Source organism: Oryctolagus cuniculus, chromosome 11 (assembly GCF_964237555.1).
Source record: "Oryctolagus cuniculus chromosome 11, mOryCun1.1, whole genome shotgun sequence".
Lineage (NCBI taxonomy): Eukaryota > Metazoa > Chordata > Mammalia > Lagomorpha > Leporidae > Oryctolagus > Oryctolagus cuniculus.
This window is the reverse complement of record NC_091442.1, coordinates 56,963,517-56,979,521: the sequence shown is the minus strand read 5'-3', so window position 1 is coordinate 56,979,521 and position 16,005 is coordinate 56,963,517. Positions and strand designations below refer to the sequence as shown.

The window sequence follows — 16,005 nt, the reverse complement described above, 5'->3', positions numbered from 1 at the left end:
ACCGGAAATTTTACTTCTAGTCTGTGGCACAACCTGTCCTTAGCCGTCCCTAATTGGGACAGGGGGAACTTTCCCAGCCACCAGGCAGTCAGGGGGGCATCTCATTGAGGGAAGCTGGTGGGGGGGTCAACCCACTCTCAAAGGGTCCCCCAAGACCCCTTCCAATGCTCCCTGCCCGCCTTCCCTTGTCCGATCGTCGCACAGGCCCATAGCTCCCCTGGACTCTGCAATAAGGGATTGGGAAGGGAGAGAAAACGCTGAGAATTTAAAAAAAAAAAATGCAGGGAAACGAATTTGCCCCTCAACTTCACAGTCGCATTATCTTGTCTCTGCCGTTGAGATTAGAATAATAAATTCAAAGTGAAATGAGCGAGATGCTTCGACTCAGCATTTTGAAAGATACTATTTTTCACAAATCACAAATAGCTTTCGGAAACCACTTTGATTGGCTAATAAAAAAGTAAAGAATGGGAGAGACCAGAGTCGTATCTGCCGCAGCCGAGTGGTCCCCGTTCCGGTAATGGGACGGCGGGAGCATTTGAGAGGACGCGTTTCTAAAGAGCGCGCATCCCGCTCGCAATTACGTTCCCCCATAAAACGGGTTTTTACCTCCTTTTCTTTCCAAACGAGAACACAGAGGCCGTGGGCAGAGCGGGTGGGGGAGAGGGTGCGGAGCAGAGGGGCGGTGGGGGCTCCCTGGGTCGGGCCCTCCTGGTGCCCGACTTCGCCAGCCCCGCCGGGCGCCAGACGCACCCCGCCCTCCGACGCGCCGGGCTCGGGGCCACGGGCATGGCTGAGCAGGACTAGGGACAAACGGAACACATTTGGCGAGACCCCTCACAGCCACTACTGCACGGTTCACCCTGCTCCGCGGCAGGGCCCGATATTCTTATTAATAGCAACCATAATTCCACATTTAAAAATGAAACGGCCCTCGGCCATCCCCCGGCGCGTGGAGGGGACGCCCGTGCGCAGGCCTGAGGTCCGAGCAAAACGGTGTCTTTTGGGGGCTTCCCCCAGGCGGGTAGCTGGTGTCTCCTACAACACACTGGATTACCTGGCTGAAGCCTGGGCTCCCAGCAGGGACCCCAGTTTCCAGGAGATTTCACTGGAGCGCCCCGCTCAAAGCCTCCCAGAGCTGTAGGGTCCCTTAAGAGCGATGCCTAACCCAATCCTATACTGTGACCCAGCCAGGGACTGGAACCCCCTTGAAATTACCCAAAACAAGAAATGTTGGCCTGGGTTTAGGTCTGGGAAAATCATTGACTAGGAAACAGGGAGAGGAAGAGAGAGAGAGAGAGAGAGAGAGAGAGAGAGAGAGAGAGAGAGAGAGAGAGATCTGGCCTCAAAAATATTTCTGTCTTTGGGGGTCTGGTTTTTAAGGCCAGAAGATCCCCTCCCCTCTCCTGCTGAGTCAGAGGGCTTGTATCTCTGGAATTTGGGATGGTTTGACCAGCATCTCATTGGCATAAACAGATTTTTTGGTCTAGGACTCTAGAGAAAAGTGAGAGACCCTTTTACTTCAGGGGTCTCAGAGCCCTCACTCAACTTTATTTTGGAGGATGAAGATTGGAATGGAGATTGTCCTTAACCTGCTATGACCATGGCGGGGACTGTCTACTCAGCTGGCCAAGCCCCCCAGGCCCACGGGCAGCACTTTGGGGGCAGGCAAGCTGCCCATTTGCCAAGGTGAAGCCGGGAGTGGGCTGGAAACAGCCAGAACAGAGGCTGCACAGGACACAGAGGGCTGAGTGACAGTGAGGGCTCCAAGACGGCCGAATTTGAATTTCAGGATGTGGACCCCAGGCCGGCCAGTCTTCCAGCTCACCCATTTCCCTCTTGGCCTCTTCCCCAGACCCAAGCCTCCTTACCCCCACCTCCCCCCTCCACACACAGACACTTAGCACCCCCCATCTTAGGCATCTTCTAGTCCAGCCCCCCAGGCAGGCCAGCTGCCCCCACCCCAGGCACTGTTGTCATGCAGGGTGCCGGAAGCCAAGGGCTGGCCATCAGGGCCATGTGGAGACCAGAAGGAACCCCACAGCCTCTCCCTCAGCTCCAGGCCCTGGGAGGTAAAGGCACAGCTGCAGGAAGGGAATGGGGCAGTCTTTGTCTGGGCCTAGCTCAGAGCTGAGGAGGAGGAAGAGGGTGGATGAGGGAGATCTTTCTTCCCACTAGGGTCCTAGATTCTAGAAATCCACTTTGCTTGGAGCCAGGATTCTCCCAAGAACACACTGATAAACCCTTCTTCTTCCTACCAATGGGTGGTTCCTCTTCCTCCTCCTCTGACCCCCTACCCCTTCCACCTGCCCTCCCAGCCTAGCCTGCCCTGGCCACCCCAGGCTGCTCTGTGCATGAGTTCCTTCCCCCCAACCCCAAGTCAGGTCGGTGGAGCAGACCTTTTGCAGAGTGTTGAGAAGGGGGTGGGGGGACAACAGAGAGAGCTGCAGAGAACAAGCCAGTCATTCCAGCCTCAAATATTTTTCTCCTTTTTTTTTTTTTATTATGACTCACGTATACAATACAAAGTACTTGGACCAGGAACAGGGTTGTCGGGACACAAAACCTACATTCATAGCTGGACATAAAGACAAATGACCAAAAATTATTATTATAGATATATTTTTAACTTTTTTTTTCTTTCGAGCACGTTGCATAAACAGAGGATTCAAGACAGAGTTAACTATACATTCAGTGCAATTTAGCTCTACTCTACTGGGGTTAGAAGCACAATAAAAGCGCACAGGACCGGCGAGCTAGGCAGTATCAGTTGTTGGGTCCTTCTTAGTGAAATAAGCAGCAACAAACAACAACAAAACCGCATTACGAGTACTCTCAAAGCAGGATTTCTTTCTATAGGTAGTGATAAAATACGTTGGAGGTTTCTTCTTTTTTTTTCATTTTTCACTTTTTTTCTCTTTTTTTTCCTCCTATAGTAGGGTGCTTTTTTTTTTAATTTTCTCTTTCTTTTTCAAGATTATTGCAGGTTCCCTTTAGGTAGTATGTTAAAGATTTATTATCAGTATTATTATTATTATTTATTTATTTTCATGATTGTGGCGATTTCTGAGCGCTAACAGTACTGCAGCTCAGAGGAAGCTGGGCCCAACAGAACAGAAATCAAACAGCGAAGGCAGGCGCTGGAGGCGTGGGCCCGAGTGACTATGGGAAGGGCTAGGTAGGATTTCAGAGGCGACTGCAGGCTCCTATGTACCCCACGGAAACAGGGGAGGTGGGAGCGCCACATCTCCTTCAGGTTTCTCTTAGGTACCCAGGGAAAGTCAAGGGTTTTTTTTTTTTTTTTTTTTTTTTTTTTTTTTTTTTTTTTTTTTTCCGAAGCAGGGAGCCCCGGGAGCAGGAGGGGGAGGGGAGGGGGCATACTCCTTGCTATTCTTCCCTTATTTCTTTAAAACTGTTTCCCTTTCCTGATTTTTTTTCTTTCCCTTTTAAACAAGTAAATCCAGTCCACTAGGTCCTAGCATTAAGACAAAGCCCCAGTCCTCTTCCATATTTTGAAAGGGGCTCCCTTCTAAAATAAATACCAGGGCAGCAGGGAGGCGGGACCGTGGCACAAGGGGGCAGAGAGAGGGAGAGAGAGAGAGAGAGAGGGCCAGGAGGCCGGGGCTGGGACCTGAGACTCCAGGAAGGACCCAGGAGGGTGGGGGTAGGAGCAAGTGTATCTGGGAGGGCCAGGAGTGGACCCGAGGGTCCCAACATTCCGTTGCGTCTCGGTCTCCCCCCTCCAGTCCCCAAACAAATAAAGAGGTGGGGGGGAGTCCAAAGGTAATAAAACAGAGCTGGGAGTATCTGACAGGTAGTTAGAGTTGTGAGTGTCATTCTATTCTCTATAAAAGCAAATGACAGTCGTAAACTTCTCAATTTATCTGCTACCATAAAACGAAACTTCAAGGAGTTGCTAAAGGGGGGTGTCCCTCTTTCTTGCTTAGTCCTTGTTCTCTTCTTTTTCCTCCTCTTCTTTCTCCTCTTCCTCGTTCCCTTCCTCCTCCACCTTCTCCTCATCCCGGGCTCCGGGCAGTTTATCCTTGTTGTTTTCTTTTTTCCACTTCATCCGTCGGTTCTGGAACCAGATCTTCACTTGCCTCTCAGTCAGTCCCAGGGCGTGAGACACCTCTATCCGGCGCTTCCGTGTCAAATACGGATTAAAGAGAAACTCCTTCTCTAGTTCCAAGGTCTGATAGCGGCTGTAAGTCTGCCGGCCACTGCGCCGCCCCGGAGCTGGACAGAACAGAACCCCAGTCTGATTACCTTTGGGTGGGGGGGCCACTCTTCCTCCCCGCCAGGTGCCCCCCCCGCTCCGGCTCCCCCCCCTTCTCCCTGGCGTGGAAAAGTCTGAGCAGAAAGCGGGAAAGTTTGGGGGCTTGTTTTGGTCTGGTTTCACCTTGGGAGGTGGGTGGGGGTGGGGCAGGGACGGGGTTCTCTCTGGAAACTGAGGCCAGGGGAGCCCTGCAGAGCCCCCCACCCCACCCGGCCCAGGCCTGCAACCCCAGGAAACTGGCCCTTGCAGCTTTGTTTACAAGTGCAGAGTGGCAGTTCATGAGCCGGGCTGGGGACTTGAGCCTGTTTCCCAAAGAAAGGAAAAAGGGCTGGGGGCAGAGAAGAGGGGCTCTGCCATGCCTGCTCCTTGCCTCTCTCTGCTGAACACTTCTCCAATAAGCACAATAATTGATCTCCTGGAATGTATCACTGCTCCGCCTGATTGCTAACTGGAGACCAGCAAATAAATCACGGGCCATCCCTGCCGGAACTTGTCGCTCTATCTCTTCCCCCTGTACTTCGAAATTGGGCTGTGAGGGGCCACCCTTGGAGGGGCTCGTAGCCTGAGCCCCTCTGCAGGTCTCGGCGAGACCCAGGAGCCCTTGCTGGGGGTGAGGAGGGCCTGGCCAGGGCCCTCTGGACCTTAGGGACCCCTTGTCTGGACGCCCCTCTCCTGGGGAGCGCTGCTTTCCTCCACCCCAGCTTCCTGTCCTTTCCCCAAGTGGGGGAAGTGCAGAAAAGTTGGGGTCCCGGGGCTCAGACTCATTCTCGGGGAGGGAGCACTGGGCTAGCCTCTGAGCCTGGGTGCCTGTCTTTGGGGGTGGCAGCACTCTGGCTAGAGGAGAGAAGCGGAGGTCTCCCTTCGCCTCTGTCCTGGAGCCGGGGGGGGGGGGGGGCTCTTGCTTTGGGAGACACCCTGTTCATGGGCTCCCCAGGCTGCTAACCTCAGGGTACCCTTCCCAGCCACCTCCCCAACTCTGACTTGAGACCTAGAGGGAGGGAGAGGCAGACACAGACAGAGACAGGCAGACAGAGAAGCAGCAAACGATTTCCAAGCTTCTGCACCCTCAGGCACCTCTCCCCACCCTCATCCCAATCCCCAAAATGTCCCAGGCGCCTCCAGCCCCACCCTCAGCCGAGCCTGCCCAACCTCCAGCAACCCACCGAGGCTCGGGGGTGGGGCGGCAGAGACCCCCAAAGCCGGGAGGGAAAGCGAAGGCAGACAAAAAGGAAGGGGGGGGGAGACCCCGGAGCGCAGGAGACCAAGGGGGAAAGAGAAAAGGCTTCTCACCGTGGGGTCTCATCCATGGAAACATGAGGCTGGGAGACGAGTTTTGATTTAAGTGGCCTTGTCCTTCGCTACTGTTAGTGTTGGCCGAGGATTTACAGTCGGGATATTGCACCACGCTCGCCTCTTGCTGAGCCCCATAAAGGGACTGTCTAGGGAGCGCCTCGTAGCCATAGAATTTGGAGGCGTCTCCGTGGCAGCTGAGCGAGCACGGGTTCTGCTGGTAGCCCGAGTTGGAGATGCCGGAGGTGCCGTGGTGGAAGAAGTCTTGGACGTGGTGCGAGGCGTGCTGGAAGCCGGGCGCCGAGCCGCCGGGCCCATACACCAGCGCATGGCTCCTGCCCACGCTCTGCGGGAACCGGCAGTCGTAATAGGCCGGCTCCAGGGACTCGCCGCCTTTGTATTTGGAGAACAGGGGGTTGACGAAGTAGGAACTCATGCTGGGTACATGAAACCCCGCGGCCCCCTCCCCTCTGGCTCGCGGCTCCCCCGCCCGGTACCCCCGAAACTCCCCTCCCCCCGGGACCGAACCCCGGGCCGGCCGGCTCCCCGGGACGGGGCTGGGCTGCTGGGCTGGGGGCCGGGCAGGTGGGGGCGCCTCGGTGCGAGCGAGCGCGGGCGGCGCGGCAGAGCTTCGGGCTGGGGCGGGCGGCGCGGCGGCGGCGGCTCCCTCACTGCCGGTAGGTAGAGCTCGCTCACTTAGCTCTTTCCTTTAACAGCCCAGGCGAATTCCTCAGACTCCCGGCGGTGGCGGCGCTTACACGCGATTCGCGTTCATCAATCCACGACATGAAGACAGGCGAGAGAGAGAGAGAGAGAGAGAGAGAGAGAGAGAGAGAGAGAGAGAAGAGACAGAGAGAGAGAGAGGGAGAGAGAGATGGCGGGGGTTGAGGGGTTCAGGGCTGGGGGGACCTGGAGGAAGGGGAGGGAGGAGAGGGGGAGGGATGGGGGTGTGGTGTGTGCAGGGGGGTGGTGAGCCAGCCCCAGCTAATGGCCGGGGCCAGCTTTTCCAAGGTACGCGTTCAGATTCAAAGGTGCCTCTCTTTTCCCTCTGAGCCTGAGAGACAGAGACGTACCTGACCAGCAGGTCAGCTCGGGTTACCTCAACAGGTACAACACATTCCAAAGAGGTTAAATGGGGTTATGCCAGAGCAGGGTCCCTAGCCCCAAAAGATGAGCCCCCTGGAGGGGGATGTGTGTGGTGGTGGTGGTGGGGGGGAGACTTTGGGGAGAAACAAGCCCACCATAGCCCCAGACACCCCAGGCATCAGCCCCTGCCAGGGTCTGCAGCGGCCCTGCCCTCCCCAGATGCAGAACAGGCTCCTGCCTGCCTGCCGGCCTGCCTTCCGCGGGCACCCCACACAGCCCATCAGGGCCACTGGGCAGGAGACAGGCAGCGGCCACAGGCTGGGCCGGGGGTGGGGGGGGGGCTGGCAGCAAAGCTGCCTGTGGGGACCAAGAAGGTGAGGGCAGCCTGTGTATCCCCGGCTGCTGGCTGGGCTGGTGCATGGTGTCTCTTCTCAGGAGACCATTTCTTTCTGGGTCGCAGGGGACTAAAGCAGGCCTCTTACTTGTCCCCAAATACTCTGGCCCCATAGGCATTGCCGGCTCAGTCTGAAGGGACCCCCTGGCTCCTCTACCGTTCCCCCCTCCCCCAGGCAGGCTGCCCTGGCCAGGAGGTGGACGGGAACTGTCAACAGACACTCTTTAAATATTTACCCACGCTTGCTCTGGGGGGCTCCCCACATCCCCCAACACTGGACAAACTCAAGTGAATCGCAGAGGATAAAAGGCCCTCGGCCCCTCACTGCCCGTCCTTGGCCCTAAGTGGGCTTCGCACAGGCAACAGAGCAAAAGGGAGCCAGTGAGCGCCGTGGTGTGCATGTGTGCTGTGTGCATACGAATGAAGACGACGAGTAGGAATGGTTTTTCCAGTCCTCTCCCTCAGCAGACTGGGGTATGTGCACACACACACACACACACACACACACACTACAGGCTGCCTCTTCACCCTGACACACACCAAGTGCATTGCATGCCCCCTGTAAACTGGCACACGTGTGCCTGCAAGTATCCCACCACCTTGCAGACACTGGGCACGCATGGTGCACACTGCCCGACACACACACACATATGCACCGTCTCTGCACCAGGACAAATACTTGCTCCCTGCGTTCCATCCACAGGCTGGGGTTTCAGGAGTGGGTGAGCCAGGAGGTGGTTAGCAAACCAGGAAGTCTCTGCCCCCCAGGCTGGAGCCCAGCTCTGGAGCTGGGGACAGGGCAGGGCAGGGCAGCGCTGGGATTGCAGTATGACACCCTTCCAGGATCTGTCTGTGTCCCAGCTGCCCAAAACCGCACACATAAGGGACTATGGTCCCTGGGCAGCAGAGGGGAGTGGTGGAGGCGAGAGGGCCAGGCCTGCAAAGACAGTGACGGTGGGCGCACCGCAGGGCGTCTCCACCGCTCCCAGCGCCCGCTGCATCCCCCGCCTGCAGCCTGGCCTTTCCCGAGCCTACCCGTCTGGGGCTGGAACAGCAGAGTGGACTCCCGGCTCCCAGCGACTGTGCCGGCGACTGTCATAAATACTTTCTCCTCTCCTCCTGGAGAGAGGAAGCCCCGAGGGCCAGATTCGCTCTGGGGCCTGCGCCTTATCTTTTAGGGGTGGGGTGGGGGGATATTTTGACATTTTATGGTCCAGCGGAAAACTCTACCAGAGAGCTATTCTTCCGGGCCTTTGTGTCCTGGAATGCGACTGTCCCGAGTGTGCCGCCACCGCCGCCTGCCCGGCGGCACCCAGCAGCCCTGCAACCCCTGGTCAGACTCGGTTTCCCCTTTTAGGAGACCTCTCGCCTCTCTTTCATTTGTTTTGTTTTGCTTTTCTTCTTCTTCTTTTTCCTTCCTTGTACTCGTTTCTGATTTATTTCGCTCTGAGCCTGGAAATAAAGGAACCGCACGCAGCCATCCTCGCCGGGGCCGTCCCTGTCCCACCGCCCGTCTAGGTACCGCGGATTTATGTTCGTTTGTCCGGGTCAGTCCGCCTTTTTGTGTTAATTACGCGTCGTCCGCTCTGCTCTTATCTCCTGCGCAAAGCGATTGTTGGCGATGCCCGCCCTCCTGCGCCTCCTCAGCCCGCTCCCGGAGCCAGGGCCCATCTCCCGCTGCCACTCGCGCGTTATTTACGCCTGGCAGGTGAGAGCGTGGATGTGCTCAGAGCCAGGCTCGCCGGGCCGGGCCGCGGCGCGGCGCGGCGCGGGGCCTTCTCCCCGCGGCTCCGGGCCGGGCCTCTCGACGTCAGTGCGGCCAGGCCGGCCGGGGCCCGCGCCGCCTCTAACATTGAGCAACAGCGCCACCTCGCGTCCACTTGCCCCAATGCAGCTAGGCCAGGGGGAAAAAAAAAAAAAAAAAGAGGCAGAGGTCCCCCAGGCTTGGCCCTAAGGTGGTAAGTGGGAGGCAGGAGCCTCCGGGTGGGTGCCGAGGAGCGGGACTCACGGGCAAGGGAGTTGCCCCCAGGACGGCTCGTTCTCTAAGTTCTCGAAATAAATCTTGTGGCAGGCCCCACACTGCCTTCTCTTTTTGTTACCCTCCCTTCTTGCTTGAAGAGACACTGTGCAAAGGACCTGCGGCGGCCCCCCGCCCCCTCCCGCAAGCAGGCGTTTGGGCGCCCGGAGCACCGCGGCGCACGCGGACGCGCTGCCTGAGGCTCCCACGGCCGCCCGCCCGCGGCGCGCACGCCGGCCTCCCCGCCGCGCTTACCCGGACGCCGGCCCCGCACCGCCCGCGCCGCCGCCGCCGCCGCCGCCTGCCGGACTTTGCGGTGGGACTGACCGCTCCAGGCCGTTTGCCCCCCGGTTTGTAGCCCGTCCCTCGCGCGCGCTCTCTCCACCTCTCCCTCCCAGCCAGTGAGGTCCTGTGCTCCGTGGGCCATAGACAAAACATTCCTATAATCCGATTTCAAAGGAAAGAGTGTCCACCTTATTTAAACCATAAAACAATTAAGCCCAGACGTCTAGCCAGCTCCGCGCTGCTGTTTTGTTCGGCTCCATTCAGAACCCCCGAGCAGGGAAACAAACAGCCCCATAAAAGCGCATTTCGGGGCTGCGGAAATGTACCTTATCCCCGCTGCCTTCCCAAGTGGAACAACCTTTAGGGTTTTGTGATTCTGACAAAGGAGCAGAGGGGCGCGGGGAGGGGAAGGTGAGGGGGGAGGGCATCTGTTAGCTCCTCTCCGCCCCCCCAACCCCTGCCCCAGCTTTCATTTCTTTCCCCAGATGTGTGTCGTGTTGTTACGGTCGCTTTCATCCACAAGTGATCGCGAATAAAAATCCAATCCATGCCTGACTTGCGGGCCCGGAGGCTGGGCCGGGACGCAGCGGCTGGCCGGGCCCCGGTGGGCCTTGCGCCTGGAGCCCACGCCTCTGCCCGCAGCCAGGCCGGCCCCCGGGGCCGGCTGCAGGAAGCAGGCCGTGCCGACGGCCGCCGAGAGGGGAGGCGACAGGGCCTTGGCGCAGGGGCGGGGTGGAGGCTGGGGAAAGGCGGCCGGGCAGAGCGGCGAGAGGAGCCCGCATCCCAGGCAGGCAGAGGGGCGCGCTGGCCTCCGCTGAGTGTGCAACTGCGGCCAGGGCTCCAGAACCAAAGAGGCGGCCCAAGGCGGCGCGGAGGCAGTGCAGAAAAAGGGAGAGCTTCAGGCAAAGCACCTTTCAGCGGGACCAAGAAAACAATGGTTCTGAAAAGCAGGAGGAGAGCCCCTGTGTGGCGCAGAGGGGGCCCAGCCTGCAGCCCCGGCTGGGTCCCTCTCTGTGACTTGACTGTCCTCGCCCAGATATCATGGAGGGAACAGAACTTTCCCAGCTCCCCACCTACCTCCAGCCTCAGTGGAAGGGGAGGGTAGGAGGTCCCAGTGCCAGTGGCGGGGCTGTCCCCCACAGGTCCCCACCAAAGCCTCCCCGACCCCATGAGGTGATGCTCTGGGGGTTAAGGCAGCCCGTGCGCCAGGGACCCCCAACTATATTTTTCTCTTTCCCTGCGGAATGCCTGGACGCTTCCGGGCAACACCCTGCACCCTCAGCAGAATGGGCAGCCCGAGATATTAAAGGGCTATATTTCGAGCAGTCTGATTTTAATAGTTTCCAGATTGGGGGATTTCCGAGAAAGGGGGTGCCGGGGCCGAGGCAGCCCGTGTCTGCTTCTCGTTAGCAGACGAAAAACCGCTGGTTCTAAGGCAAGGGGCTCCGGGTGCAGCGCGCGGGCCGATGGCCCCGCCAGGCTGTCCCCCACACTCCCCGCCGCCTCTAAGCACGAGGATCCGCAACACCAGGGAGCATCCAACTCCGCCGCCTTGGGCCCTGGCCTCAGCTTCTCCCAGAAACGGTGCAGCTGCCCTGCTCAAGCTCGCTCACCCCCAGAGCCACATTCACACTGAACACCGGAGGGAGTGAGAAGGCGGCCAGGAGAGACACGGAGGATGCATGGAGAAGCAGGGGCCGCAGCCGCCTGTCTCTTCCCTCCCTTCATCCTCTCTGGCCACCTCCTCTGCTCTCTCCCTCTCCCTCTCCCCGTATTTCTCTTTTTTTCCTCCAGTGCAGTCCCAGTGCCCATCCGGCTCCCTGAGGCCTGCCTGGCCTTCCTCCTAGCTGACCCCCGCCCTCCCCCCACCCCCCAGCCATGCCTGGTAGCAGCAAGGTACCAGTGCAGCCAGCCCAGAAGCCGGGCCCAGGACCTCACCCAGCACCCAACTTCCACGTTCACCTATCTCTCTCGGCCGATCTCATGTACTCATAAATTATTACAATTAATCACAGCCAGCGAAAGCCACTCATGCCATGCCCCCCCCCCCGCCCCGAACCCCGTGCATCCAACCATCAGGAAACTAGAAGGCAGCCAGCCGGGACAGGCACAAGCTGGGCCCGGCCTCAGCAGCCCTCCACCCTGCCCCCTGGACGCCCCCTGCCCAGCCAGCCCCCGCCCTCAGCCACCCAGCCCGCACAGAAGCAGAGGGAGCCCTTTCTCTGGCTCCAGCCTCCCCTAGCGAACCTGGCCACTTGCATCCTCCATGGCAGCAGCAGCGTGCAAGCCACAGGGAGGAGAAATAACGAGAACTGGATGCCATTGAGTTTCTGTTTTTTTCAGTGACTTCGATATATTAACACAGAGCTGTTCTACCATAACAAACAGGAGCACGTTACAGGACGGACAGACGCTGTGGGGGGAGAGGAAACGCGGCTATGTACACGCCCGAGGTGCCGGCCTTCGCCGCCCGACCCAGCCTGCCGCGCTCGGGCCCTCGCCCCGCAGCTCCTGGGCCGGGAATCAGAGTGTGTGTGTGTGTGTGTGTGTGTGTAAGTGTGTGTGTGTTCTTTTTTGTACAAAATCTGCACGCAGCGCGTCCAAGGCCAGGGAAGGGATGGCCCAGATCAAGTACAATACAGGGGGGAGAAATAGAAATATAGCGATTCAAGTACTGGCTTATCTGAAGAAAGGAGGAAAAAAAAATCACATTTGTGTGTGTCATTTATTTCACTTGCGCTGGGGGCCGAGGGCGAGGGTCTCTCCGCACCTCCTCCCTGCTGGGTAGAACTAACTCTAAAACACCAATTTCTCAACACTGAGCCCTCCCATATCGCAGAGTTCTCCTCTTCCCCTTCCTCTTTTTTTTTTTTTTTTAAGTTGATTGGCTTTTCTCTATCTTGCTCTTTCCTTTTCTTTTTCCGTGCTTTCTCCCGCCTGCATGGGGATATTTCTGCGGGTTTTGTTTTGTTTTGTTTTGCTTTGTTGTTTTGTTTTTGTTTTGCTTTTTCCAGGCTGGGGCAGGGTTTACGATTGCTCCTTGTCGGTTTTCTCTTTATTCATCTTTTTCATCTTCATCCTCCGGTTCTGAAACCAGATTTTGACCTGCCGCTCGGTGAGATTGAGAACCCGGGCCACCTCGTACCGACGGTCCCTGGTTAAATACATATTGAAGAGAAATTCCTTCTCCAGTTCCAGCGTCTGGTACTTGGTGTAGGGGCAGCGCTTCTTCCTCGTGGAGCGGGCATGGATCCAGTTGGCTACGGGGTTGCCTGGAGGGCCAAACACAGACAGGGGTCAGCGGAGCCCCCTCTGTAGCCTAGGACCTGTGCCTCCCCACCCCCAGGCTTAGCCAGGCTCCCCAAACCCAAGAATTGAACCTGAATTTGGACACGTTTTGCTGTAGGAATCTTCCCCCCTTCCTCCTCCTTCATTCTGCCCCCCCCTTCTCCCCCCTTTTCAGTTTCCTAAAACTGTAGGAAATCCGAAGCTATTCAAAGCCCCTACAGTCTGGTCCTCTCAGCTTCAAGAGTAGTAATTCGAGAATATCCTCATAAAAAGTCCAAATTCCCAACCGCTTCATAGGCCCATAAACGCTTCTCTCTCTTGTTTTTTATTTTTATAGCGAGGTCCCCCTCCTCCCCACCTCCCTCCTCCTCTGCCCCCTCCCACCCTCCCAGCCCACCACCAAGTCCTGAGGTTTCAGTAGCTCTGCTTCCTGGCCCTGAGAGTCCCCCCAAGCCCCCACCCCACCCCATGCACCCTCTCCAGCTCCAGCGCCGCTCGCTCTGGGTGCAACCCTGCTGAGGCGAAATCTCAGGGTACTGTTGCCTCTCCCCAGAGAGCTGTTGCTGGCCTTGGGGAGGGCATCCCCCTGCCCAGATCTCAGCTCTCCTGCTGGCCTCCAGTGCCCCCCTCCTGCCAACCCCAGGACAGGCTCTGTGGGAGCCAAGCCTCCAATTTCAGGTTTCTGGGAGTAGCTGAGGGCAGGGATGGAAGGCTTCAGAGAGAAAGAATTAGGCCCTGGCCCCTCAGGACTCCCCCAAGTACTTCCTCACACCCAGGGGGCTGCAGCTTGCCCCTGCTGCTTCGCCTTCCCTCTTTCTCTGACCCTGGGGCTCCCACCTGCCCCCCACCTACGCTAGCCAAGCCCCCTCCTCTGCCACACTCAGGGGGTTCCACTCTCCCTGGCTGGGCTGGGAGTGAGTCCCCAGCATGGGGCATGGGTTCCTGACCCCTCTTCATCCCTGAGCCCCCATCCTGCAGTCTTCCTCCTTGCAGACAGACCTTCAGAAGAGGGCTCTCAAGTTTAAGGAGGCTCGGACCACCCCACTTCTCTCTTTGCAAGTCCTGAGCTCTCCAAGTTCCCAGGTTGGGAACTGTCCCAGCCTCCCTGGGGGAGCAGTCCAGAGACCTTTCCTGTGCTGTGGCTCTCTCCTTAGGGGGGGAAGACCCCCAGGCTGACTGCCAGGTGTAGGGGGGTGGCTTTTCTCTCTGGGGTATTTCCTCTCTCCTCACCTCTGTGCCCAATCCCATCTCAAAGCCCCAAAATAAACCTCGCCCCCCGCCCCAGTGCTCCCCTGGCTCTGTAATGCATTTCTTCTTCGAAAGTGGAGAACTGAGCCAGAAAGCCTAGGCTGAGGCTGGGTGGTGGTGGTGGAGAACAGGGGTCTCGCTCATCAAAGTCAGCTCCTGCTCGAGGAGCCCCCCCAGGCCCTCTCTCTCCTAACCTGGCTCCCTGGGCCCCCTCCTCAGATCTTCCTGCCCCTGCCCAGCTCCCTAAGGTAATTCGCTTTTATTGAGTCCTCGCCCCCTCGCCCTCGCCCCTCTCCCGCGCTCCCTGCGCCGCTGCGAGGGGCTGTAATCCGGCTACCCCCCCACCCCCGCCCGCGCCGGTTGTAAAGGGAAATTGCGCCCAACTTACTGGGGTCCAGGTCGGTCTTCTCTTCTTTGTGCTTGCTGCCGGCGAGGGCGTCCGCCTCGGGCGAGGGCAGTGTCTGCGGGGCGCGGTCGCGCAGCTCCCCGGGCGAGCCGTACATGTAGTCCGGGTAGCTGCGGCCGTCGGCCGGGCCGCAGTCGGCGCGGCGCCCGGGGTAGGCGTCCGGCTTGAGGGCGTAGTGACGGCCCCCGGCCGGGAAGCTGGGGAAGGAGACGGCGCCGGACAGCGGCTCGAGCCAAGTCCGCATGTAGCGCGTGTCGGCGCCGAGGTGGGGCTGGGGGCCGTACGGGTGATAGACCACGGACGACTGCGAGGGCACGGGCGCCCACGACGTGCTGAACACGGCCGGCTTGGGCGCGAAGCTACAGGACGGAAAATCGCTACAGTCCGGCACCAGCCCGCTGGGTCTGGCGGCGGCGGGGTGAGCCCCGGTGGCCGGAAACCTGGACGCTAGGAGGTCTTCATTGTCGTGCGAAATGAGCGAGTCCACGTAATAGTTACTGATGGGCCCCGTCGCCGACATCGTAACAGGGTTTTACATACATAAGATTATTGTATGAACTGTATATGTACTTTTTATCTGCTCACAGAACAATCAAGGCAGGTAATTATTTTTCCAGCCTTTTCCCCGCAGCTCATTGGCTCCCCGGCCCCCACGTGATCGTATTTACCCAAAAATACGGCGCGGATCAATGCGCAGGGGCTTTTTTTTTCCCTTGCTTTTTTTCTCACCCCCCCCTCCCACCCTCTTCTCTCTGCTGATCCCCGCGACCCGCGTTTTCCTGGGGGTCCGCAACTCCGGACCCCAGGCGCCGGCCCTCCGCTCAGGACGGCTGAGACCTCGCCACAGGACGCCCCTTGCCCATGTCCACCCATAAGCAGATGGCCTCCCCCGCCCCAACAGCGTGAGGATTTGGGGGGGAACGCGGGGGGGACCGCCCGCCCCCACCGCTTCCCCGAGGCCCGGCTTGCGGGACCCCCGGGGCCGGGCGGGCGCGGGAGCCCGCAGGGGCGGGGAGCCGGCCGAGGTAGGTGGAGGAACTATTTCTTGACGTAATCCGTCTCTGTCGGCCCCGACGCGCCCGCAGCCTCTGCGCGAGCCGAGCCCAGCGATTGTCAGCTCGGAACGTGGCTTTTTAAAAATGCGATTTTAAATAGTGTGTCTGTATGTATTTCTCTCAGGAGCCGCGGCAGCAGCGAGGGAGGGCGGGTGGGAGGGGACTGGAGGAAGGGAAGGAGGGACCGGGGAGCGCCCTCCTGCCACTGGCCGGCTCAGCCCCCCAAATCTGGGCCAGGGGAAGCGGGGGAAGGTGGCCCGGCGGTGGGAGGGGTGCAACTTCGGGCTCGCAGGCCCCTCCGTCATCAGCCTCGGAAGTCTTCTCTTTGCGTTGGCACGGAGAGCACAAGCGCCTTTATTTTAAATTTATTGTCTGTATCTATTTACGTTTCTTTGCCAGCTTGAAGAAGTGGAGGAGAGACCTGCACAACTTAAGTGGGGAGCGTTCGCATCCCGTCTTCCTGCTCAGCCCGCCTCTGCCCCCAGCTCCAGCTCTGCGACACAACCCCCCACCCCCAAAAAAAGAAGTCACTCCCGGGGCTCTGCCTGCAGAGAGCCAGGGTGAGAGCGGGCGAGGCGAGAGAGCGACCTCGGTCGTGGGCAAGTAGCTTGTTTTTACGTCCTTCAATAAAATTTTTATGAGGATCATTTGATTGTTCAT

At 58.8% G+C, this 16,005-nt stretch overlaps 2 protein-coding genes and 1 long non-coding RNA gene across 3 annotated transcripts; 1 reads left to right on the top strand and 2 right to left on the bottom strand.

The window, feature by feature from the left end:
• Nucleotides 1-2,873: 2,873 nt before the first annotated feature.
• On the bottom strand, nucleotides 2,874-8,928 carry HOXC8 (homeobox C8). The gene is made up of 2 exons (XM_008256548.4): nucleotides 5,567-8,928; nucleotides 2,874-4,236 (listed from the first exon to the last, which is right to left on the bottom strand). The coding sequence occupies exons 1-2, from the start codon at nucleotides 6,000-6,002 to the stop codon at nucleotides 3,944-3,946; spliced, it is 729 nt and encodes a 242-aa protein (XP_008254770.1). The 5' UTR covers nucleotides 6,003-8,928; the 3' UTR covers nucleotides 2,874-3,943.
• Nucleotides 8,929-12,056: 3,128 nt separating this feature from the next.
• On the bottom strand, nucleotides 12,057-14,963 carry HOXC9 (homeobox C9). Its single transcript, XM_008256547.4, has 2 exons — nucleotides 14,273-14,963; nucleotides 12,057-12,620 (listed from the first exon to the last, which is right to left on the bottom strand). Exons 1-2 carry the CDS (start codon nucleotides 14,808-14,810, stop codon nucleotides 12,376-12,378), a joined length of 783 nt encoding a protein of 260 aa, XP_008254769.1. The 5' UTR covers nucleotides 14,811-14,963; the 3' UTR covers nucleotides 12,057-12,375.
• Nucleotides 14,964-15,026: 63 nt separating this feature from the next.
• LOC103348279 (uncharacterized) lies at nucleotides 15,027-15,992 on the top strand. The gene is made up of 2 exons (XR_516711.4): nucleotides 15,027-15,452; nucleotides 15,745-15,992. It is a non-coding gene; the product is annotated as an uncharacterized lncRNA (long non-coding RNA).
• Nucleotides 15,993-16,005: the final 13 nt, after the last annotated feature.